Genomic DNA, 24,743 nt, shown 5'->3' with positions numbered 1-24,743 from the left:
GCGCGCACGGGCGCGCGCGCGTGCACGGGGGGGTGGCGGGCGGGCGCGTGCACGGGGCGGGAGCGGGTGGGAACCGCTACACTACAGAAAAGTTAAAAAGTAAAAGTAAAAAAAAAATTTAATAAACTTTATTTTGAAAAACCATCTAAGGGATCTGGAAGGGGTGGGGGTTGGTCTTGGGGGGGGGAAAGCTACACTACAGAAAAGGGACATATTTTATTTAAAAAAAAGCTTTTTTTCACTAAACTGGGTACTGGCAGACAGCTGCCAGTACCCAAGATGGCGCACATTAAGTCAGAGGGGGAGGGTTAGAGAGCTGTTTAGTGGGGGATCAGTGAGGTTGGGGGCTAAGGGGGATCCCTACACAGAAGCATATGTAAATATGCTAACAAAAAATGCACAAAAAAGCCCAAATATACCTTTTATTTTAGTACTGGCAGAGTTTCTGCCAGTACTTAAGATGGCGGGGACATTTGTGGGGTAGGGGAGGGAAGAGAGATGTTTGGGAGGGATCAGGGGGTCTGATGTTTCAGGTGGGAGGCTGATCTTTACACTAAAGCTAAAATTAACCCTGCAAGCTCCCTACAAGCTACCTAATTGACCCCTTCACTGCTAGCCATAATACACGTGTGATGCGCAGCGCCATTTAGCAGCATTCTAATTACCAAAAAGCAACTCCAAAGTCATATATGTCTGCTATTTCTGAACAAAGGGGATCCCAGAGAAGCATTTACAACCATTTGTGCCATAATTGTACAAGCTGTTTGTAAATTATTTCAGTGAGAAACCTAAAATTATGAAAAATTTTACGTTTTTTTTAATTTGATCGCATTTGGCGGTGAAATGGTGGCATGAAATATACCAAAATGGGCCTAGATCAATACTTGGGGTTGTCTACTACACTACACTAAAGCTAAAATTACCCCCAAAAAGCTCCTTACATGCTCCCTAATTAACCCCTTCACTGCTGGGCATAATACACGTGTGGTGCGCAGTGGCATTTAGCGGCCTTCTAATTACCAAAAAGCAATGCCAAAGCCATATATGTCTGCTATTTCTGAACAAAGGGGATCCCAGAGAAGAATTTACAACCATTTATGCCATAATTGCACAAGCAGTATGTAAATAATTTCAGTGAGAAACTGAAAGTTTGTGAAAAAATTCGTGAAAAAGTGAACAATTTTTTGTATTTGATCGCATTTGGCGGTGAAATGGTGGCATGAAATATACCAAAATGGGCCTAGATCAATAATTTGGGATGTCTTCTAAAAAAAAATATATACATGTCAATGGATATTCAGGGATTCCTGAAAGATATTAGTGTTCTAATGTAACTAGCGTTAATTTTGAAAAAAAATGGTTTGAAAATAGCAAAGTGCTACTTGTATTTATGGCCCTATAAGTTACAAAAAAAGCAAAGAAGATGTAAACATTGGGTATTTCTAAACTCAGGACAAAATTTAGAAACAATTTAGCATGGGTGTTTTTTGGTGGTTGTAGATATGTAACAGATTTTGGGGTTCAAAGTTAGAAAAAGTGTGTTTTTTTCCATTTTTCCTCATATTTTATAATTTTTTTTATAGTAAATTATAAGATATGATGAAAATAATGGTATTTTTAGAAAGTCCATTTAATGGCGAGAAAAACGGTATATAATATGTGTGGGTACAGTAAATGAGTAAGAGGAAAATTTCAGCTAAACACAAACACCGCAGAAATGTAAAAATAGCCTTGGTCCCAAACGGACAGAAAATGGAAAAGTGCTCTGGTCACTAAGGGGTTAAATCATTTTAATGCAGATATTTTCCAATAACGTGATTTTTATACAAAAATTACTTTAATATGCCTTTTGATTGAGCATGTCATCTTAAAAAACACTTTCCAATTTATTTCTATTACCACATTTGTTGTGTTTTCTTCTTAGATAGGTTCAGGATCAGCAATGCACTGCTGTGAGCTAGCTGGCAATTGGTAGCTGCACATATATGCCTCTTGTCTTTGGATCACCATATGTAGCTAACTCCCAGTAGTGCATTGCTGCTTTTCAGCCAACTTTTTAACAAAGGATACCAAGAGAACAAATAAAAATTGGTAAAAAGTGCAAAGTTGTTAAAAATTGCATGCTATGCTGTCCTCTGAACCATTACATTTTCATTTTGACTTTATTGTCTTTTTAATTAAGCATAAGTTCAATGTTCAAGTGAAGGTCAACATTGCACTTACATCTAGATGTCAGATTGAGCTGGTGCACTAAATCCCTTGCATAAAAGTCTTTTGTGGGGGCACACTGAAAATTCATGTCGGTTATTGCTCAAACTTTGCTGAACACGGCACTCATGCATACATACATAACCATACATAAATATGTATACACATACATAAACATACATACATATGTATACACATACACATACACATACATAAACATACATACATATGTATACACACATACACACATAAACATAGATACATATGTATACACATACTGTACACACACATACATACATAAACATACATATATATGTATACACACATACACATACATACATATGTATACACCCATACACACATGCATACTTAAATATACATATACTGTATATGTATACAAACATACACATACATACAGTGCCCTCCACTAATATTGGCACCTTTGGTAAATATGAGCAAAGAAGGCCGTGAAAAATTGATTTTATTATTTAATGTTTTGATCTTTTGTTCAAAAAGTACACAAAAATACTCTGCTCTCATGGCTATCAAACAATTGCAAACACAACACAGGTTTATCCAAAAAAGCAAACAATCTTTGTTAAATATATGTGTGCCACAATTGTGCTACCTCCCTTTGCCAAGATAACAGCTCTGTGTCTTCTCCTATAATGCCTGATGAGGTTGGAGAATACATGGCAAGGGATCTGAGACCATTCCTCCATACAGAATCTCTCCAGATCCTTCAAATTTCAAGGTCGACGCTGGTGGACTCTCCTCTTCAGTTCACCCCACAGGTTTTCTATGGGGTTCAAGCCAGGGGACTGGGATAGCCCTGGCATAAACTTGATTTTGTGGTCAGTAAACCATTTCTGTCTTGATTTTGATGTATGTTTTGGATCATTGTCCTGATGGAAGATCCAAACACAACCCATTTTAAGCTTTCTGTCAGAGGCAGTCAGGTGTTCATTTAATATCTGTTAATATTTGATAGAGTCCATGATGCCATGTATCCTAACAAAATGTCCAAATCCTCTGGAAGAAAAATAGCCCAACATTAAAGAACCACCACCATAAATTAACCTTGGGCATGAGGTACTTTTCCATAGGGCTACCTCTCTGTGTGCGCCAAACTCACCTCTGGTGTTTATTGCCAAAAATATCTATTTTTTTTCATCTGACCATAGAACCCGATCCCAGTTGCAGTTCAGTATTGTATGGCAAACTAAGGATGCTTGAGTTTGTTTTTGGATAAGAGCTTTTTTTCTTAAAACCCTTCCAAACAACTTGTGGTGATGTAGGTGATGTCGGATTGTAGTTTTGGAGACTTTCTGACCCCAAGACACAACTAACTTGGGCAGTTCTCCAGCAGTGATCTTTGGAGATATTTTGGTCACTCAAACCATCCTCTTCACAATGCGTTAAGACAATATAGACACAAACAGTTTAATAGGTACAGCACAAACAATGTATCGGTGCACATTAAGACAAAGGAAGACTGCCTACTCCCCAATCAGACAATATCAACAAAGTGTCCACAACACCAACATTTCAATTCTCTTTATTCAAGCATAAAAATAGCAAGAAACAGCGACGTTTCGGGGACAGACCCCTTAATCATGCACAGGTTAAAACAGACTGCTGAGCTGCCTTTTAAACTCTCATAATTTGAGCCATTCTGATAATTTCTTATGAAATAACTCCATCTAGTGGATACTTTACACATTCTCTTTTGGCAGCTAATACAACCAACAAAGTTACCATATATTCAATAAACATTTAAATATGATCTTTGTTAAAGTTTTTATAATTTTATAAAAAAGTTAAAAACAAATGTACAGTGTTGTATGACACCTGTGTAACATATACAGTCACATAATGCCTACATAAATACTGAAAGAATGTAATCCTTGTTTAACCCTCTTCGGTACCAATGTTCCTAATCTATTGATCCACCAAACCTCCCTTTGTTTCAATAGCCTTTCTCTATACATGCCATTCCTGGGGGGTTGTACATGTTCTATTATATGCCACCGTAGTTGGCTAATTTGGTGACCCTATTCTAAAAAATGACTGGAAAGGGGGGCCTCGTGATTTGTTTTCTAAAATTAGTTTGATACTGTAACAAAGATCATATTTAAATGTTTATTGAATATATGGTAACAATGTTGGTTGTATTAGCTGCCAAAAGAGAATGTGTAAAGCATCTACTAAATGGAGGTATTTCATAAGAAATTATCAGAAATGATGAGAGTTTAAAAGGACGCTCAGCAGTCTGTTTTAACCTGTGCATGATTAAGGGGTCTGTCCCCGAAACGTCGCTGTTTCTTGCTATTTTTATGCTTGAATAAAGAGAATTGGAATGTTGGTGTTGTGGACACTTTGATGATATTGTCTGATTGGGGAGTAGGCAGTCTCCCTTTGTCTTAATGTGCACCGATACATTGTTTGTGCTGTGCCTATTAAACTGTTTGTGTCTATATTGTCTTAACGCATTGTGAAGAGGATGGTTCGAGTGACCAAAATATCTCCAAAGATCACTGCTGTTTAAAGTTTAAAAGGAAGCTCAGCAGTCTGTTTTAACCTAGGCATGATTAAGGGGTCTGTCCCCGAAACGTCGCTGTTTCTTTCTATTTTTATGCTTGAATAAAGAGAATTGGAACGTTGGTGCTGTGGACACATTGTTGATATAAAACAATATAGACACACATCCTCTTCCAGGTTGATTCATAACATTTCCAGTTTACTGGAACTTCTTAATTATTGCCCTGATGATGGAAATTAGCATTTACAATGCTTTTTGCTATTTTATTATAGCCAGTTCCCATTTTGTGAAGCTCAACAATCTTTTGCAGCACTTCACAGCTATACTCCTTGGTCAGGTCTTACCCAATATGATGAATGACTAAGGGAATTTGGCTTTTGTGTTACCTCATCTTTATACCACTGTAAAACAGCAAGTCATGGTTGAACAATTTTCTGTTCCTAGTCACCCAGGTGTACTAAAAAATGTAAAATATCGATGGGAATATACTTCAAATATATTTTTTTTCATATGAATTCATAGGGGTTACAATAATTGATCCACACATATTTAACAAAGATTATTTTTTTTTTGGATAAACCTATGTTGTGTTTGCAATTGTTTGATATCCATGAGAACAGGGTATTTTTGTGTCTTTTTTTTAACAAAAAAATCAAAAGGTTAAACAATAAAGACAATTTTTCACAGCCTTCTTTGCTCATATTTACCAAGGGTGCCAATATTAGTAGAGGGCACTGTACATATGTATACACACATATACATACATACATATACACACATACATACATAAACATACAAACATATGTATACACATACACACACAAACATACATACATAAAGTATTGATCTAGGACCATCTCATTACAGAGATGTACATCACCTAATATGCTTAATTGGTAGTAGGCTTTCGAGCTTATACAGCTTGGAGTAAGACAACATGCATAAAGAGGATGATGTGGTCAAAATACTCATTTGCCTAATAATTCTGCACTCCCTGTATTATGTCCAGCAGTGAAGGGGTTAATTAGGTAGCTTGTAGAGTTAATTTTAGCTTTAGTGTAGAGATCAGCCTCCCACCTGATACATCCCTCCCCATGATCCCTCCTTGACCCCCCTCAAACAGCTCTCTTCCCTCCCCCATCCCACAATAGTCACTGCCATCTTAAGTACCGGCAGAAAGTCTGCCAGTACTAAAATAAAAGCCCTTTTTATCTTTTTATTTTATAGATATAGTTTCTGCAGTGTAGGTACCCCCCTAACCCCCAACTTCCACGACACCCCCCCCCCAAACAGCTCTTGTAACTTCCCCCCTCTTCCTATTTGTGGCCATCTTAGGTACTGGCAGCTGTCTGCCAGTACCTAGTTTGTAATAAAATTTGGCTCAGTTTGTATTTTTTTTTAGAAACCCATTGTTTCCGTAGTGTAGCTGCCCCCTCACTATCCTACCCCCTCCCAGATCCGTTTCCCAACAATTATGCCCCCTCTCCATCTTTCACACTCACAAATGATATGGGTATTGTAGTGCTCCCGCCCCTCTCACGCCACCCTCTTCAAGCTCCCTCCAGTGATGGGCCGCCCACCCGCCTCCCACCTATCCCTCCCCCGACACTAACGATCAGCACCATTGCTGGCCGATGCAGAGAGGGCCACATTGGTTACTTACCAGAGAGTATTGCAGGATGAGTTAATATCGAGGTAGTGCTGCAATACCCTGAAAGTGACTGGAAGAGATCACAATCGCTTCCAGCACTTAAAACCTCTGAGGATGTACAGCGTACGTCCTTGGTCATTAACTACTGTTTTTTGTAGGACATATCCTGTACGTCCTTGGTTGTTAATGGGTTAAAGGAACACTGTAATAGAAAATGTTTAATTATGTGTAATGCAATGTGTTTGCAATATAATTTCATTGCTTTCATTATTAATTATTTTGTCCCCTTTTCCTGTAATTTAATGCTGAAAATTGTGCACTTTCCAATTCCTGTTAGAAGTAAAAGAGCAGATTCCAGATTTGTCTCTGTTATATTACATGCTGTAATTGGTTACCCACTCTAGTGATTCATATATAACTGTCTCTAATTGGCCAGAGGACAGAAGGAAACCTAGGTCACCCCCACTGCATTTATTTTTTTCAATGATTAAATAACTAATAAACAGATGTATTTGTTTTTAATTTTATTATTCTAAGGCTAATCTTTGCTTCAAAATATTGTTCTATCTATAATTTACTTTGTATTTAATATCTCTTTAAACAACATTTAAAAAACATAAAAAACAGCTTATACAGACAATATAAAATGCAAAAAAAAAAAATCATGCTCCTCTGTGGTCATTAATTTACAGTGTCATTTAGAGATATATTATTGTATATTTCCCTTACCTATATAGTATAAATTAAATAATATGTGATCTGTTTGTGGAAGTATCAGAGTAAATATGCTCCTACTGTACTGTGCTCTGCAATATAAAGAATGCTCACTGGTAAGCCTTCTGACATTCATCAAATGTCATGGTATTTTAAACTTTTAATATTGCATCCCCAAGACTCTTGAGTTAGAAACATTGATGGCAAAAAAAGCACAGTTGTTAGAAATATTACTGTAAAAAATATCATTGCCTTCATCATTTAAGTTGTTGTTTTTTTCTTCCATGCTCTAGTGTCTGTTTATTCGTGTGTGTATGTAGTGTGTGAGTGCATGTGGCGTATGAGTGTGTATGTAGTTTATGAGTAGTGTAGGTAAGTTTATGAGCGGTGTGTTTAGTGTATGAGTTGTGTGTGTTTGTGTGTGCGTGCAGTGTGTGATTGGTGTTTATCTGTCTGTATGTGTAGTGTATGAGTGATGTGTGTGTATGTAGTGTATAAGTGGAATGTGTGTATGTAGTGTATGATTGGTGTGTGTATCTGTATAGTGTATGAGTGGTGTGTGTGTATAAAGTTTAAGGGTGTTGTGTTTATGTAGTTTTTGAGTGGTATATGTGTGTATTGTGTGGGTGGTATGTATGTAATGTGTAACTCTCAAACCTGAAATGTTATGCATGCATACTATGTTCACCTAGGTACCCCCTAAAAAAGATTTAGGACTGAGACCCAAACCTTTCCCATTATAAAATGACCCAATGGGTAGATTTAACAAGCAGCTAATGCTTCTTTCTATGCCTGAAGTTTTGCCGGAAACATAAGTTAACCCCTTAACGATCAAGGACGTACGCCACACGTCCTCAAAAAAAAGTCAGTTAATGACCGAGGACGTGTGGCGTACGTCCTTGGTCTGGAAAGCAGCTGGAAGCGATCCTGCTCGCTTCCAGCTGCTTTCCGGTTATTGCAGTGATGCCTCGATATGGAGGCATCCTGCAATAACCCCCCTTGGCCATCCGATGCAGAGAGAGACACTCTGTGGCCCTCTCTGCACCGGACATCGATGGCCGGTATCGTTGGTGGGTGGGAGCTTACGTGGGAGGCGGGTGGCGGCCATCGGTGCGCTATGTGGAGTGGAGGGGGGCGGGATCGGGGGCGGGAGCTACGGGGGCGCGCACGGGAGCGCGCGCGTGCACGGGGGTGGTGGGCGGGCGCGTGCACGGGGCGGGAGCGGGTGGGAACCGCTACACTACAGAAAAAAAAAAGTTAAAAAGTTGAAAAAAAACCCCACTAAAATGCAATCTAAGGGTCCTGGAAGGGGTTGGGGGTTGGTCTCGGTGGGGGGGGAAAGCTACACTACAGAAAAGGGAATTAAAAAAAAAAAAAGGCACATTTTGTTACAAAACTGGGTACTGGCAGACAGCTGCCAGTACCCAAGATGGCGCCCATTATTGCAGAGGGGAAGGGTTAGAGAGCAGTTTGGTGGGGGATCAGTGAGGTTGGGGTCTAAGGGGGGATCCTACACATCAGCATATGTAAATATGCTTTTTTTTTTTTTAAAAAAAAAGGGCCAAATACCTTTTATTTTAGTACTGGCAGAGTTTCTGCCAGTACTTAAGATGGCGGGGACAATTGTGGGGTGGGGGAGGGAAGAGAGCTGTTTGGGAGGGATCAGGGGGTCTGATGTTTCAGGTGGGAGGCTGAGCTCTACACTAAAGCTAAAATTAACCCTGCAAGCTCCCTACAAGCTACATAATTAACCCCTTCACTGCTAGCCATAATACATGTGTGATGCGCAGCGGCATTTAGAGGCCTTCTAATTACCAAAAAGCAATGCCAAAGCCATATATGTCTGCTATTTCTGAACAAAGGGGATCCCAGAGAAGCATTTACAACCATTTGTGCCATAATTGCAGAAGGTGTTTGTAAATAATTTCAGTGAGAAACCTAAAATTGAGAAAAAATTAACGTTTCTTTTAATTTGATCGCATTTAGCGGTGAAATGGTGGCATGAAATATACCAAAATTGGCCTAGATCAATACTTGGGGTTGTCTACTACACTACACTAAAGCTAAAACTACCCCAAAAAGCTCCCTACATGCTCCCTAATTAACCCCTTCACTGCTGGGCATAATACACGTGTGGTGCGCAGTGGCATTTAGCGGCCTTCTAATTACCAAAAAGCAACACCAAAGTCATATATGTCTGCTATTTCTGAACAAAGGGGATCCCAGAGAAGAATTTACAACCATTTATGCCATAATTGCACAAGCTGTTTGTAAATAATTTAAGTTAGAAACCAAAAGTTTGTGAAAAAATTTGTGAAAAGTGAACAATTTTTTCTATTTGATTGCATTTGGCGGTGAAATGGTGGCATGAAATATACCAAAATGGGCCTAGATCAATACTTTGGGTTGTCTACTAAAAAAAATATATACATGTCAATGGATATTCAGAGATTCCTGAAAGATATCAGTGCTCTAATGTAACTATCGCTAATTTTGAAAAGAAATGGTTTGGAAATAGCAAAGTGCTACTTGTATTTATGGCCCTATAGTTTACAAAAAAATCAAAGAACATGTAAACATTTGGTATTTCTAAACTCAGGACAACATTTAGAAACTATTTAGCATGGGTGTTTTTTGGTGGTTGTAGATGTGTAACAGATTTTGGGGGTCAAAGTTAGAAAAAGTGTGTTTTTTTCCATTTTTTCCTCATATTTTATAATTTTTTTTATAGTAAATTATAAGATATGATGAAAATAATAGTATCTTTAGAAAGTCCATTTAATGGCGAGAAAAACGGTATATAATATGTGTGGGTAAAGTAAATGAGTAAGAGGAAAATTACAGCTAAACACAAACACCTCAAAAATGTAAAAATAGCCTTGGTCCCAAACGGACAGAAAATGGAAAAGTGATGTGGTCATTAAGGGGTTAAGAAGCATCAGTCATAAGACCACTACTCCTTTACTTGTCCGCCACCTTTTAGGTGACGACTGCAATCATCCTGAACCGATCGGTATGATTGACACTCCCTGCTAGCAGCCGATTGGCTGCGAATGTGTAGATTGCCGCATTGCACAAGCATTTCACAAGAAATGCTTGTTCAATGTTAAATGCTGACAGCGTATGCTGTCGGTATTTAGCTATGTTGGGCAGACATGATTCACTACAGCAAATCATCTCCGTCCAGCACTTGTAAAATCTACCTCTAAAAGTGGAATCATTACATTAGGATTTAAGTTCTAAGTTAATAGAACAATAATATACAAAATGTTTATAGATGTACATGCACCATGTAATGTGCTCTACATCAGTTTTTGTTTCAAGGAGCTTGGATCATCCTGAGCTGAGATATTGAGGTTTCCGTAAACATCTGTATAACCAAAATTTGTTGTGCAAATGACACAAAGATGGTTGCTGTGGTTAAACCAAATAAAATTAAATTAAAAAAATTAGGAAAATTAAAAATGGTCAAGAAACCACGTTGACAATTATTGGACTGCATGAGATGGATTGACCCTTTAAAGGTATAGAAAAGTTAAAAATAAAATGTGCGGGGGGCGTGTCCGGGTCGCAGCTGAGTGTGGATGCAAAACTAGGAGCTCCATAGACCATCCTGATAAACCGCCAATTATCACAGGCTGAATGAGTAATCCTCACTAAATATGCTCATATTTCGATAAGGGACGTCAAGCTGCACAGTCTGATACCACCATTGATAACTTTACCTTGTGGGGTGCCCTAGTCTGGACCGTTAGAGATGTCGGTAGTAGCCATACAAAGATTTCTCTAACTCCCTCCCGGTCACCTGGGTTAAACAGTCACAATTGGACAGCAACAACTCTGCACACCCTGAAACATAATGCTAAATATATAATTTGGGAAACATTATCTTGTGATATTGCAGGTATGCTATAATACTGATAACAGCACTAACATAGCGGCGCTGAACACAAGGGAACAGCGTGCGCAGTCTCTCATTGACCTACATTTTCAAGAACTGAAACCGAGTTTACAACATTTTTTATATCCATTTATTCAGAACCTGGTGCTACTTAAGGACTATGCTAACCTAAATCCTCTAAGGATTGATGGCAGATCCCATATTAGTGTACATGAGACTGAATGGGCACCTTCTACCCAGAATGCAGGGAGATCGCATTCATCACCCGCTCTTGAGTGTGTCAATCATCCTACTTGTGAAGAAGCAGACACAAGCTTATATTGGGAAGATCAACTATATGAGGCTCATGAAACGAGCTTTGAGAGATCCTCTAAAAACTTCCCAGATACGGACTACCTTAAATTCTTACATACTCGACAAGAGGACTTGCGCTTTGCAGAACTGTTAGATGCTTCATATGGCGAGATTCCTGCTATTGAATACCTGCTATTACAAATTTCTGAAGCTCCTGATTGGAACATATTGAGGACATTTCTACATGATACAAGCTTATATTGGGAAGATCAACTATATGAGGCTCATGAAACGAGCTTTGAGAGATCCTCTAAACACTTCCCAGATACGGACTACCTTAAATTCTTACATACTCAACAAGAGGACTTGCGCTTTGCAGAACTGTTAGATGCTTCATATGGCGAGATTCCTGCTATTGAATACCTGCTATTACAAATTTCTGAAGCTCCTGATTGGAACATATTGAGGACATTTCTACATGATAACATGTATGTATGCGCAGACATCAGTCCCAAGAGAGGATGGATTATATTCTCTACTACTCTGCGTATAGGAATCGGCTAGGTGACTCAATGTTAGTGTGGAAGTAACCTACTAGTTTACTCTCGCATTCCTGTAAAACTCTGAATGTACTGAACATAAGAGGCACTTGGCTAATCTAGCACTAGTTAGGAAATGGTTATTGTCTTAACACCTTGTTTCCTTTGATGTAGAGTTATATATTGTTTTGTATTATTAATCAGCTGTTTGTACTTGTTCTTGGTTTGCAGTCCATACTGGTAGTCTTTTGAGCACTATTGCTCTATTTCTATAACGTGTATGAGAGGTATTAATCTTCCCCCAATTGCAAACCACCACTAATCCTACTATGCCATCTATCTTAGTATCAGAGGCCTTAGGTTCCATACTAAAACATTTTTACAGCAGTGCAACCTCTGATAATTTATTGTAAGAAGCAGGTTGGAGTTCTATTTTCTACTCTTATAATACGTTTTTGACAAAGTGGATGAAGTGAGTTAGCCTTACTGCAGTATATTTATGATATAACCGACAATTCTCTGTACTCCCCCTCTATTTATATTAACATTATATGGCCATGGTTATAACAAAGCGTAGGTCCCATAAGGCAAGTAGGTCATGATAGGTCTAATAATGAGAGGCTGTAATAGTTAAATAGAGTTAGTATTTATTCTAGAAAGTGGACAAGCTTGCAATATTGCAGCTTATAACTAAACACTATACTACCTGATAATATTAGCTATTGCCCCGTTTAAAATATAATATATTTAATTGGAGATTGGCGTTAAGGCGCTTGACGCCCATAGTACACTCTAGAACCTGTAAAAAGTACAATCCTTAGAGAATAAATCTCACTACAATATTAGACTTATTAGGAGTTTGATTGATTTTAGCCTCCTTCTAATTGTGATATTCGCAGATCTTCAAAATAAACTGGGGCCATGGTGAATTAAAATCTTGGTAAGTATAGGGTTCCATTTTAAATCAATTTATGGAACAAAACATAAGTTGGAATATTAGTATACCATCCGCAGGGTTCCTCCACCTGCATTTAGCAGCAACTTAAGCGTGACTTACTATTTCTAAATGTCTTTCTGGTCCCTGTAGACCAAACTTTTCATGTTGGTGACACACTTTTTAGACCTACATCATTTTGCGACACAGTAATTCAGTTGTACTAGCAAACAGGAGATTAAACTAACTTTTTTTAATAGATACAGACACATACATAAATGATATAATAACAACATGTGTTTACAAGTAACATTATGTATGTGCAAGAATTAAAAAAAAGTTTAATACCAACAATTGCTACTTACTATTTTAATGGGATGTATGAGGTTGATGGGATGAACACAGTTTCTGAATATTTGGTGGAATATTAGATAAAGACACTCGCATTTCATCATCAAGCATTTTTAAGCTTCTACTTCCTATCCATATATTAAGAGCAGGAGCAGCAATGCACTACTGGCAGCTAGCAGCAAAATAACAAAACACTTTGACTTCTAAATTTAGCTCAGCATTTAAGCTGTTGCCCTCAGAGCTCTGCGAGTTGCTGCAAACACACTGCTGTCCCACTCACTGACTACACATGCAGTCACAAGCCGATTGAGGAGACTACACGTGCAGTCAGGAGCCAATGTGCCGCCAATGGGAATAGTTTCAGTTCCCCTTTGAGCTGCGCCAATAGGTTAAGATTATCTGTGACCCACTAGGTATAAATCACGAGTCAACCATGTGATATGTGTAGCAGGCAGTCAGAAAGTCGGAAACCAAAAAAAAATGTGAACATTTTTTTTAAATTAAAAAAAAAATTGTGCTGAAACAGGGACACACCTACACACTGATGCCGACACACTACTGTGTCACGACACACAGTTTGGAAAGCACTGCTGTAGACCCTCCTGTTAGCAGCCATGCTGTTGAGGTCTGGTGTGCTCAAAGCAGAATAGTTATCTTGGAGTAAAATCCCCCTGCCACTACAATAGATAAATGGTAGCCTGCTTACTCACAATAGACCTATAATTTTCATAATACAGGAGATTTTCTAAAAGCAATAATTTACCCCCTGGGTCTCCCTAATAAAACTTCTATCTCTTAATGCATAGTTTTACAAACTCAATGTATAATATATCATACGCAACCCCTTATGGTTAATCTGAGCCCACTGTCTAACATTAATGAGATACCCTGAGTGATCTGAGATACATAGTCATCTGTCGAAATAGTTCTTACATTTACTCCCACAGTCCCATTGCTCCTTCTTCGGATTAGTATACAGTTAGCACGCTACACATTCTGTTTTCATAACATCATAGCACCGGCTGCTATAGCTCTTATATCTACTACTATTATCATTAGTATATCTGTTTAGATTTTTGTTCAGTGTTGTAGCCACTATTATTGCTGTTTATTTGTACTACCTTATCAAAAGCGATGCTTGCCCACTGAATATTAAGCTGTAAAGCTATGTTAATAATTATGTGTCATGCCACTAAGTCATTTTCAATGCAAAATACATTGGGCGCGATCCGATATATGGCGCAGGTTTCGGTGCAAGCGTGGAAACCGGCGCTGCCCGTAGTTGGACAAACTAGCGATGTCCAGAAATAAGCGTAAGTACAAATTTCTGGAGTCGCCAGTGACTTACGACACTTTAGAAACTGTCGCCACCTAAAAAAACTAACTAAAGTATAAAATCTCCCGTAACTGTCTAACACGCCTCCCAAACATCATCCCGACACGTATACCCCTCTATCCGCAATCCCCCCTCTCACTCCTAATAATAAATATATTAACCCCTAAACCACCGCTCCTGGACCCCGCCGCCAGCTACATTAAATGTATCACCCCCCTAATCTGACCCCCAACACCGCCACCAGCTATATTAAAATGTTTTACCCCCTAATCTGATCCCCCTACACCGCCACCACCTATATTAAATTTATTACCCCCTAATAGGATTCCCCTACACCGCCGCCACCTACATTAATTATATTAACCCCTAATGTGAGCCCCCTAGCCCGCCACCACCTACATTAATTATATTACACCCTAATGTGAGCCCCCTAGCCCGCCGCCACCTACATTAATTATATTACCCCCTAATGTGAGCCCCCTAGCCCGCCACCACCTACATTAATTATATTACCCCCAAATGTGAGCCCCCTAGCCCGCCGCCACCTACATTAATTATATTATCCTCTAATGTGAGCCCCCTACACCGCCGCCACCTATATTAAATTTATTAACCCCTAATCTAATCCCCCTACACCGCCGCCACCTACATTAAATATACTAACCACTAAACCTAAGTCTAACCCTAACACCCCCTAACTTAATTATTATTGAAATAAATCTAAATAATATTAATATTACTAACTAAATTATTCCTATTTAAAACTAAATACTTAACTATAAAATAAACCCTAAGATAGCTACAATATAATTAATAATTACATTGTAGCTATTTTAGGGTTTATATTTATTTTACAGGGAACTTTGTATTTATTTTAACTAGGTCGAATAGTTATTACATAGTTAATAACTATTTAATATCTACCTAGTTAAAATAATTACAAAATTACCTGTAAAATAAATCCTAACCTAAGTTACCATTACACCTAACACTACCCTATCAATAAATTAATGAAATAAACTATAATTATCTAAACTAAAATACAATTAAATAAACTAATCTATATAACAAAAAACAAACAAACCCTAAATTACAAAAAATAAAAAAAGATTACAAGAATTTTAAGCTAATTACACCTAATCTAAGCCCCCTAATAAAATAAAAAAGCCCCCCAAAATAATAAAATTTCCCTACCCTATACTAAATTAAAAAAGTAATCAGCTCTATTACCAGCCCTTAAAAGAGCCTTTTGCAGGGCATTGCCCCAAAGTAATCAGCTCTTTTACCTGTAAAAACAAGAACAACCCCCCCATTGCAACCCACCACCCACACACCACTACTCTAAAACCCACCCGATCCCCCCTTAAAAAAACCTAAGTCTAACCTCCAAGTGGTCCTTAACTGTCCTGAAGACTGGCGGAGAAGGTCCTGTTCCAGGCGGAGAAGTCTTCTTCCAAGCGGCGACCTCTTCTTCTTCCAGGAACCAGCCGGTGCGGAGCGGAGGAGTTGAAGACCAATGACCGCGGAGCTGAAGACCGTCCACTCTGGAACTGAAGACCGGCGATGCTGGATCTGAAGATCCGCGACGCTGGAACTGAAGACCGGAGCCATGGAGCATGGAGGATCCTCTTCATACGATCTCCGCCGTACACTGAATAGGAATTCAAGGTACGCGATTAAAAATGGCGTCCCTTGAATTCCTATTGGCTGATTTGAGCCTTCATATTCAAATCAGCCAATCGGATGAGAGCTACTTTAATTCTATTGGCTGCTTTGAATAGCCAATAGAATTACAGTAGTAGTTGTAGTTACTGCAACTCTATAATCCTTAAGAAAAATTAGGTTTCATTTGTGTGTGTTATATTTTATCGCTAACAGTTATTATTGAACCAAGACGTCTTATTGTATCACTCTCTCTCTCAATGTAACAAAAACCTGAATAATAAAAAAAAAAAATTAAAAAAAAAAATGTGCATGGGTGCATTACTATATACTTCCATTAGCAAAAATGCTGCTAGTAAAAGTTATTACTGTTTTTCTGCAGCATATGCACATATCCTGTGAGGAGCCAAGCACCAGTATTCAAACACCAAACCTTCTCAGAGAGCTGAGAACCATCAAAAAACACCCATGCTAAATAGTTTTTAAATTTTGTCCTGAGTTTAGAAATACTCAATGTTTATCTCCTTAACGGACTGGGAATTTCAGACTAAAACTTCCCCAAAAGACCAGAGTATTTTTAGCATTTTTGCTATCCCTCCATTTAAACAGAAATAGAGCCTTTTTAAAAATGTACCTATCAAAACTATATATATATATTTTTATTAGACAACCCATAGTATTGATCTAGGCCCATTTTGGTATATTTCATGCCACCATTTCACCGCCAAATGCGATAAAATAAAAAAAATTGTTAACTTTTTCACAAACTTTAGGCTTCCACTGAAATGATTTACAAACAACTTGTGCAATCATGGCACAAATGGTTGTAAATGCTTCTCTGGGATCCCCTTTGTTCAGAAATAGCAGACATATATGGCTTTGGCATTGCTTTTTTGTAATTAGATGGCCGTTAATTGCAGCTGTGCACCACACTTGTATTATGCCCAGCAGTGAATGGGTTAATTAGGTAGCTTGGGCCACAGAGTGGCCCTCATTGCATCGGTTAATGACTGGAGGGTATTGCACGATGCCTCAATATCGGGGCATCACTGCCATGCCCTGAGAGCGGCTGGAAGCAATTGTGATCACTTCCAGCACTCATTTTGATGGAGGACATGCTAGATACGGCCGCCGTCGTTAAGGGTCATTTTTTAGAAGGGGTTAATTTGTTTACTTTTCTTGCCTGTATGCTGTTGCGCCATTTCTCCGCCCTTCACAGAGACTCACATTTTTTTCTATGACATTGCAGACTCTAGAAAATAGGATTGTGCCCCCATTGGCATCCTGCAACTTATCTGATATGCCCCTAAGTTCTTTTGGTGAATGTGAGTCTATTGAATCTGAATTGACAACTCTATGCACATTCATATTTTATGCATGCTCAATGGGAAGCTAAAGGAAACCCAGCCTTACGTCATTGTAACATAGAGCCGAGAGCGGCTCTCTCTGGGAAAGGAGGGGTGAGTGCTGTATCTGGGCAGGGGGATACCCACAGGTGTTTTGCTTGAAACAAAGTGGGCCACATCAGCTCCACTTGCCCAGAGAAGATTAACTTGGAGCAATCAGCTGGAGGGGGTAATCCCTCAGAAGTACCAGCATCTGTTTTGTTTGTTACACGACTTGGGCTCAGCAGTGACTCTTGTGCGTCCAGGGCTGGTGAGCTCTAAGGACATAATTTCTGGCAGGACTGTAACAGTTAAAGGGATTGGGGAATGAAACTTGCAGTGCCAATGGCACGGGTATATCTTGATTGGGGAGCGGGGAGAGGTTTAAGAAATGTGGGGGTATCTGAAAATATTCCTAATGATGTTTTTTCTGGGTAGATTGTTATCTCTTTATGTGCCTGACACTGCTACATGTGAACTAGTGACATTAGTTGTAGACCCTTATGTGAAAAGGGCTGTGTGTGAAAATGCTCAGAGATATTATGACCAGGAGGGAGGACAGAGTTCCTATGTGCAAAGTGCTGTGCCTGAACTGGGGGTGTCTGTGCTGAGATGTGAACCTGTAAGAGGAGAGACTGACTGGGGAGAATGACAGGTAGATGGTGTGTGTCTTCCTGTGATTAGACCAGCAGTATCTGCAGAATTAAAGTTACCTGTACAGCGTGAGACTGACGGGGGAGAAAGGCAGATAGACTGTGTGGGTCTGTCTGTGCCTGAACAGAGTTTAACTGTACAGGAAGAAACTGTCTTTGAGAGGAGGCAGATGAGTGGTGAGTGTCTGTCTGTGATTGAATCAGTGGATTCTATAGAAGGAGGTGAGACTTACTGGGGAGAGAATGACTGGGTGACTGAGCTACTGGATGGTGTGTCCCAGTCTGTGCCAGGACCAATTGAGTCCCCTGTGGAAAGACAGGATATATGGGTATCAGGTTCCTTGGTTATTGTGAATCACAACTGCAGAGTCTAAATAAATTATATTTGTTTCACAACTGAAGTACAGGCTATTATATCAGCATAGACTGTTTTAATCAGAGTGATTTTTATAAGTAATGGCAGTAAGTCTTTATATGGTTATAATATATCGTTATACCATATAAATATTTAGAGGCTGAAAATAAGTATTATTATTAATAACAACTTTTGTCAATAATTGTGCTCAAACCCAGATGTGAGAGATAGTGTTCATTGTAATAATCACTGAGGCATGAGAGATGTGAGACACACAGACTGCAGCTGCTGACAGGGGCGTGACCTGCTGCGAGACACAGCACACAGAGTAAGGCTTGCAGCGTGCAAAACTGAACACAGACTAGTGATTGTAAATGGAGCTGTGAGACACGCTGAGTTGTAAGGAGCTGTATGGCACGCTGAGATGTATGAGGCTGTGTGACGTCACATAAAGTCCGTTACTGTCCGGTATGAGAATGTATTCAAAGGAAGTTCATAGAATTAAATAAAACATTCGTTGCAATCAAAGTAATTTCTGAGAGACAAAGTCAGTTTACAAAAGTTCAAAAAGGAAACATGAAATTTGTAATTAGCCGTTACCTAAGGCATCCAAGGTAAATTAGATTTGATACTAATACCGTAGTAGTAGTTGGTAGAATCCTCCTGTTGGAACTTAGATAGCAATTCCTGTAGAGATAAGGAGTTGAATAACTTAATACTTCTTGGAATAGCAATCTTCAGGATGAATGAGACTAGTTGTTATTAGTCCCTTTGTGACCAAACTGCAGCTGGTATTTGTAAATCCAAATGTTAAAGTAGTAGAAGTAAACTTCTCTTGATAAGTATGTAGCTTATAAGAAAGAGAGCACTGGTTTCAGCAAACAATACTCAACAACTAAGCACTTGTTTGGGGCGGGTGATGCCTTAAGTACAGGTGAGGAAGGTAAGTTGAGGCAAAAAGTAAAAGCAGGACTGGAATCCTTACAATGGGATAAATGGCAGAAGGAAGATGTGTGCTTGTCTGCACCAGTGTCAGAAGGATCCCAACTTCTGTGTGAGGATGTGAAGTGGCAGACTGACTGTGAGAGAGAGCAGGGGGAGAATGTAGCCCCCTCTATAACAGAAACAGCAGAGCCCCAGAATCCAGAGTGTGTGGGGGAGGAGGGTACAGAATACTCTTTGAAGGACCCCCAGAGTGAGTGTGAAAAATTGTGGGTGACAGAGACCCCAGTAACCTCACATGTGACCTATAAGCAGACTGCACAGACTAGGGGACAGAGACTGACACAGACTGCAGACACAGTGGGGGGGGGGAGTACAGAGAGGTGTATTTACACAGCCCCACAGTGCCATTCAGCAGATACACTGATAGGTGTGCAGAATCAGAGTCCCCAGCTGGCACAGCAGCTAGGTCCCACAGTGGAAAAGAGGGGGGCAGTTAGTCAACCTCCTACTTACCCTAACAGAGTGTAGGAGTACAGGAATTCTACTCTAGTGGGAGGGCAAGAGCCGTGGGTAGTTAAGCAGCAACTGACAGCACACAATGTGTTCAGAGAGCACACAATATGTAGCAAGACCCTAGGCTCCATAGACACCTCTGTAACAGGGGCTGATGTGTTATTCTGGGATAAGATGCAAGCCTTATTGGGAAAATTACCCGCAAAACGCAGAGATGCTAATGCAATATTCCTACAAAAACAGTTGCAGGATTTTACTGCCAGAGAGGGAGTGTATGAGATGGGCCAAAATGTTCTTGTACTAACACCCATGAGGCAGAACAAACTACAGGCTGCATGGGAGGGTCCATGCAATATATTAAATTAGCTGGGCAGAGCAAATATTGTGTCATTTTTAAAAGGAGGGCATCCTGATGGCAAAACTGCTATGTGCAATTTGTCTGGCAATGGTGATATCACCGCAAGGGGAAGCTCCCTTTGATACGCATCTGGAGTGGCTTGTAGCCACCCCCTTTTGCATCTCTCATTGGGGGAGGTGTCATGAATACCTCAGTATTTAGCTGCTAAGGGGTTCATTCTGTTTAGCCTGTAAGCTAACAAACATTTGTTCTTTCAAAAAAAGAACTGTGTCCTGGGTTTGTTTGTGTTTTTTTTTTTGAAGTGCCAGGAGCCTCATAAATATTTTGTAGTATCCACAGAAGAGGCCTTTATGGCTCAAACTGTCAGCAGAGGGCAGGACACAAAACAGTGCCTCAGTCACAGAAACTGATAAGGTCAATAAAGGGACATGGGTATAATGTATATCTGTGTTTAAAACAGGTTATGACATTAAATGAAGGGAAATATGACAACCATGTCATATTTGATATCAAATTGATTCTCCCAATGAAACTAAGAGAGTGCCTGCCTGCTTATATGACAATAGATTTACCTAGCAGAAATTATGATGTGTTCTATAAGTTCAGGCAAAGACTTATAGTTTATTGAAGGTCATAAAAGAGAAGGGGTTTCTTAGCCCCTGATCTCTGGAAAATATGTATAAGAATCTTGTGTTTTAACAATAAGATTGTTCATTCTACATGTGAGGCTGCTACAGCGTGAGTGACCATCTTCTATTGCCCATCTCCCTGGGGCAGACTTATAAGCTGGAAAGTATTAGGTCTGTTATTTTCTTCATTTTATTTTATCCTGTTTGCTGTGTATAATTTTACTTGTAACAACTTTTTATTAATAATGCATTGTGCATAATATGTTTGGCATAATAAATAATTCATTTATAAAGCTTTGGCCTTTGTCTAATAATTGAATCACGTTACTGAAAGGACTGGAGTATTAGAACTGTATATTTTAGGTTATTTTGGCTAAATTGTATTCTGAGAGTTAATGTGTAAGTCTGGGTTTTTCCTTAGGATTTTCCCTGTAATAAATCATAAGTGGTGGCAGCATAGTTAGTTTAGTGTGGGTGGCATTAAAGGGGAGTTTTGGGCTTTTTTTTAAGTCTAGTACAGATCAGAGAGTGTTGTTAACCCTTGCACCCACTGAACTAAATCACAAGCTTGCCTGGTGTGGCTAGATTGTGACATATTAGTTACAGTAGAAGGGGTCTGATAACCCTTTCTGTGCCAAACAAGTGACTGGCGCAGGGTTGGTTAACCTTGGTTGTCACATAAGGGTAAAGTAGCTACTAAAGGGGAGAATTTTTTTTTAATATACTTTAGTATATTAAAGTATAAGGTATAAGGTGTTCACTATTTTGTAATTTTTTGAATAGCACAATGTTTAGAATGGACACGTCATAATTTTTTTTTTAGTAATTTATGGAAAACTAAGCATATTTATTTTAATGATATACAGATGTAAAAAAATTCTTTACAATTCATAGATTATTGCTCATGCAGAATATTCTTAATTTCTCATTACACTCTTACCATTGTGTAACTATGTGCCACTCTAAGAAGCTCCATGCAGCCTTGCGCATCACCAAATGATCGGATCCCTAAACAGTTGGATGGATGAAGTTGCTTCATAAGGAAATTACAGCAAACATCAATGACTGGGGAAAGCTGGAGGAGACATGCTGCAGCCAGTAAACTCTCAATGGTATCCTCCTTCAGTTCCAATACACCTGTGTTTAATAAGGCGAAAGAAAGAAAATGACACCTTAGGTTCTTGAGGTTTATTAGTAAAATGGATGGTGTTCAACCTCTTATATGTTAAAGCCAATACAGCTAATATCTTAGAAAACACTCATTTACTATTCCCTGAACAATTTACAGTCTAGCAAATGAAACACAGAGCGCTAATTTATTTGACTGTTTATAGTTTTATCATTTTTGTGTACTACTTTGAGGAATTTTAGATGTTAGGTAAATTGATTATACTATTTCATGCAGTAGATAATATTGGTACCTCTCTGTTTTAATGTTTTTATTCCACTTCTTGAGGGTTCCTGAGGGTGACAATTTGTGTAAAGTAATTATGAGCTAGCAGGGAAATACTAGGTTAAATATAGATTTTTATTCCTCTGATATAATTATGGATACTGTAGAAGAGAGGTAATACGTTAGAGCTCTGGATATACAAGGTTTGATCAATATGTTTCAATGTATTGCATTCTATCACATAACAAATGTTGTGTCTTAAAGGGATATTGAAGTCAATATGACACTTTCATGGTTCAGATACAGGATGCAATTAAAAAAAAAAAGTTTTAATTCGCTTTTATTATCAAATTTACTTTGTTCTCATGGTATCATTTGTTTAAAAACAAACCTAAGAATGCCCCACTGGGAGCTAGCTGCTAATTGGAGGTTACACACATATGCTGCTTATCACTAGTTCATTAGATATGTTCAGCTAGCTCCTAGTAATGCATTGCTTCTCTAAAGCTGACTCTAACCATTTGTTTTACCCCTTTGCAAGGTGTAACATGCATAGCTGTATGCAAGCAACAAAGCATTTACAAAATGCTGTAACATTAGCACATAAACACTTGTATGTCCCTTCAATATAGAAAATACAGTGATCATTTCAAAGTCACTTGAGAGAAAACATAAATCCTTTTATACCCCCATATGAAGAGCTCAATGATGCAATGGTTCAACCATTTTCTATTTTTAACCTTTTTTGTTTTATTCCTAAATCTGCATAAAAATATATTATGGCTGTCACAATGAGAAAAATAAAATCTATTTAAGAGATCTAGGTCAATCAGCTTGACAACGTAAATGTTTAAAGCAAATTAACGTGTAACATGTAAAATAACTTTCTGTGTAACGTAAGCAATGTATATTTAATGTGTAAGGTCTACTGCACAATTTCGTTTTAAAAGCATTCGTTTTAAAAGCATTCAAAGGGGCATATTTATCAAGCTCCGTATGGAGCAGTGGTCTAAAGCAGTATGAAGCAGTGGTCTAAGCCGCGAACAGAAATCGCCAGAAATCAACCCAATCGAATAAGATCAGGTTTATTGGCACCCCCTGCTAGCAGCTGATTGGCCGCAAATCTGCAGGGGAAGCCTCCAATCACCAGCTCCTGAGTCTACATAGGTAATCTTTTCAACAAAGAATATCAAGAGAAGGAAACAGATTATATAAAAGTAAATTGGACAGTTGTTTAAAATTATATGTTCTATCTAAATCATAAAAGATAATTGTGGGAGTTACACATGCTGCAGAAAAGAACATGAATAGAGATAACGCTGTCTAGTAGCACAATACTTTTCCTACATTAGAATAATGCATCACTTTAATGCCCCTAGGAGGACTTCAGTAAAGGAAGGCATTCAAAATCTGCATGCTTTATTCATGAAACTATTTCTGCAGCCTCAAGTCTTCTTTTGGTGCTCTGTTTCCAACCCTCAAAATAAGCTGCCAATCAGAAACCATATATCCTGAACCATCAATCCCTATGGCAGAATGTGCTCATTGAGGAGGGGGGAAGCCACAGTGGATTTATTACTTCAAGGGATGTGCAGTAGTTAGGATTGTAAACTATGGTAATGAATGATAATTCTGTGTTTAGCAAGAAGAAAAAAGCATTCAAAGCATTTGTTAATGTTATGCCAGCATTGATTCTAGCATTAAAGGGACAGTCAACACCAGAATTTTTGTTGTTTAAAAAAGAAAGATAATCACTTTATTACCCATTCCCCAGTTTTGCACAACCAACACAGTTATTTTAATAGAATTTTTACCTCTGTAATTATCTTGTAGCTAAGCTTCTGCTGACTGCCCCCTTATTTCAGTTCTTTTGACAGACATGCAGTTTAGCCAAACAGTGCTCACTCCTAGGTCACTTTACGTGCATGAGCTCAATGTTATCTTTATGAAACATGTGAACTAATGCCCTCCAGTGGTCAAAATGTATTCAGATTAGAGGCAGTCTTCAATACCAAGAGAACAAAGCAAAATTGGTGATAAAAGTAAATTGGGAAGTTGTTTAAAATTGCATACCCTATTTAAATCATGAAAGGTTTTTTTGGACTTGACTGTCGCTTTAACTCATAAAGACCTTTAAATAAAAAATATTTTCAGTGACAGGATTGTCTTTCTTTAAAATATATTGTATGGTATTGGGGAAAAATATAATAATAATAATAAAATTATATTTCCTTTTGCACCATGATTTTTGTTTACACCATATCTTAATCCAAAAACAACAAAAATATAATTGAAAAATATTTGAGGCAGGCTGAAATAATGTTTAAACAAATATACAGGTTTCCTGTGCATAACGAGATATTCACATTGGAACAAAGCA

At 38.6% G+C, this 24,743-nt stretch overlaps 1 protein-coding gene across 1 annotated transcript in view; it reads right to left on the bottom strand.

Annotated features, from left to right (window-relative positions):
* KLHL4 (kelch like family member 4) overlaps positions 1-24,743 on the bottom strand; it is a 337,217-nt gene that overhangs the window by 87,212 nt on the left and 225,262 nt on the right. The window contains exon 4 of the mRNA XM_053699353.1: positions 21,911-22,107. Within this exon, the coding sequence (XP_053555328.1) occupies positions 21,911-22,107 (197 nt within the window). The remainder of the gene's footprint in view (positions 1-21,910; positions 22,108-24,743) is intronic.

Source organism: Bombina bombina, chromosome 1 (genome assembly GCF_027579735.1).
Source record: "Bombina bombina isolate aBomBom1 chromosome 1, aBomBom1.pri, whole genome shotgun sequence".
In the NCBI taxonomy this organism is placed as follows: domain Eukaryota; kingdom Metazoa; phylum Chordata; class Amphibia; order Anura; family Bombinatoridae; genus Bombina; species Bombina bombina.
This window is presented reverse-complemented; position numbering and strand designations above follow the sequence as displayed.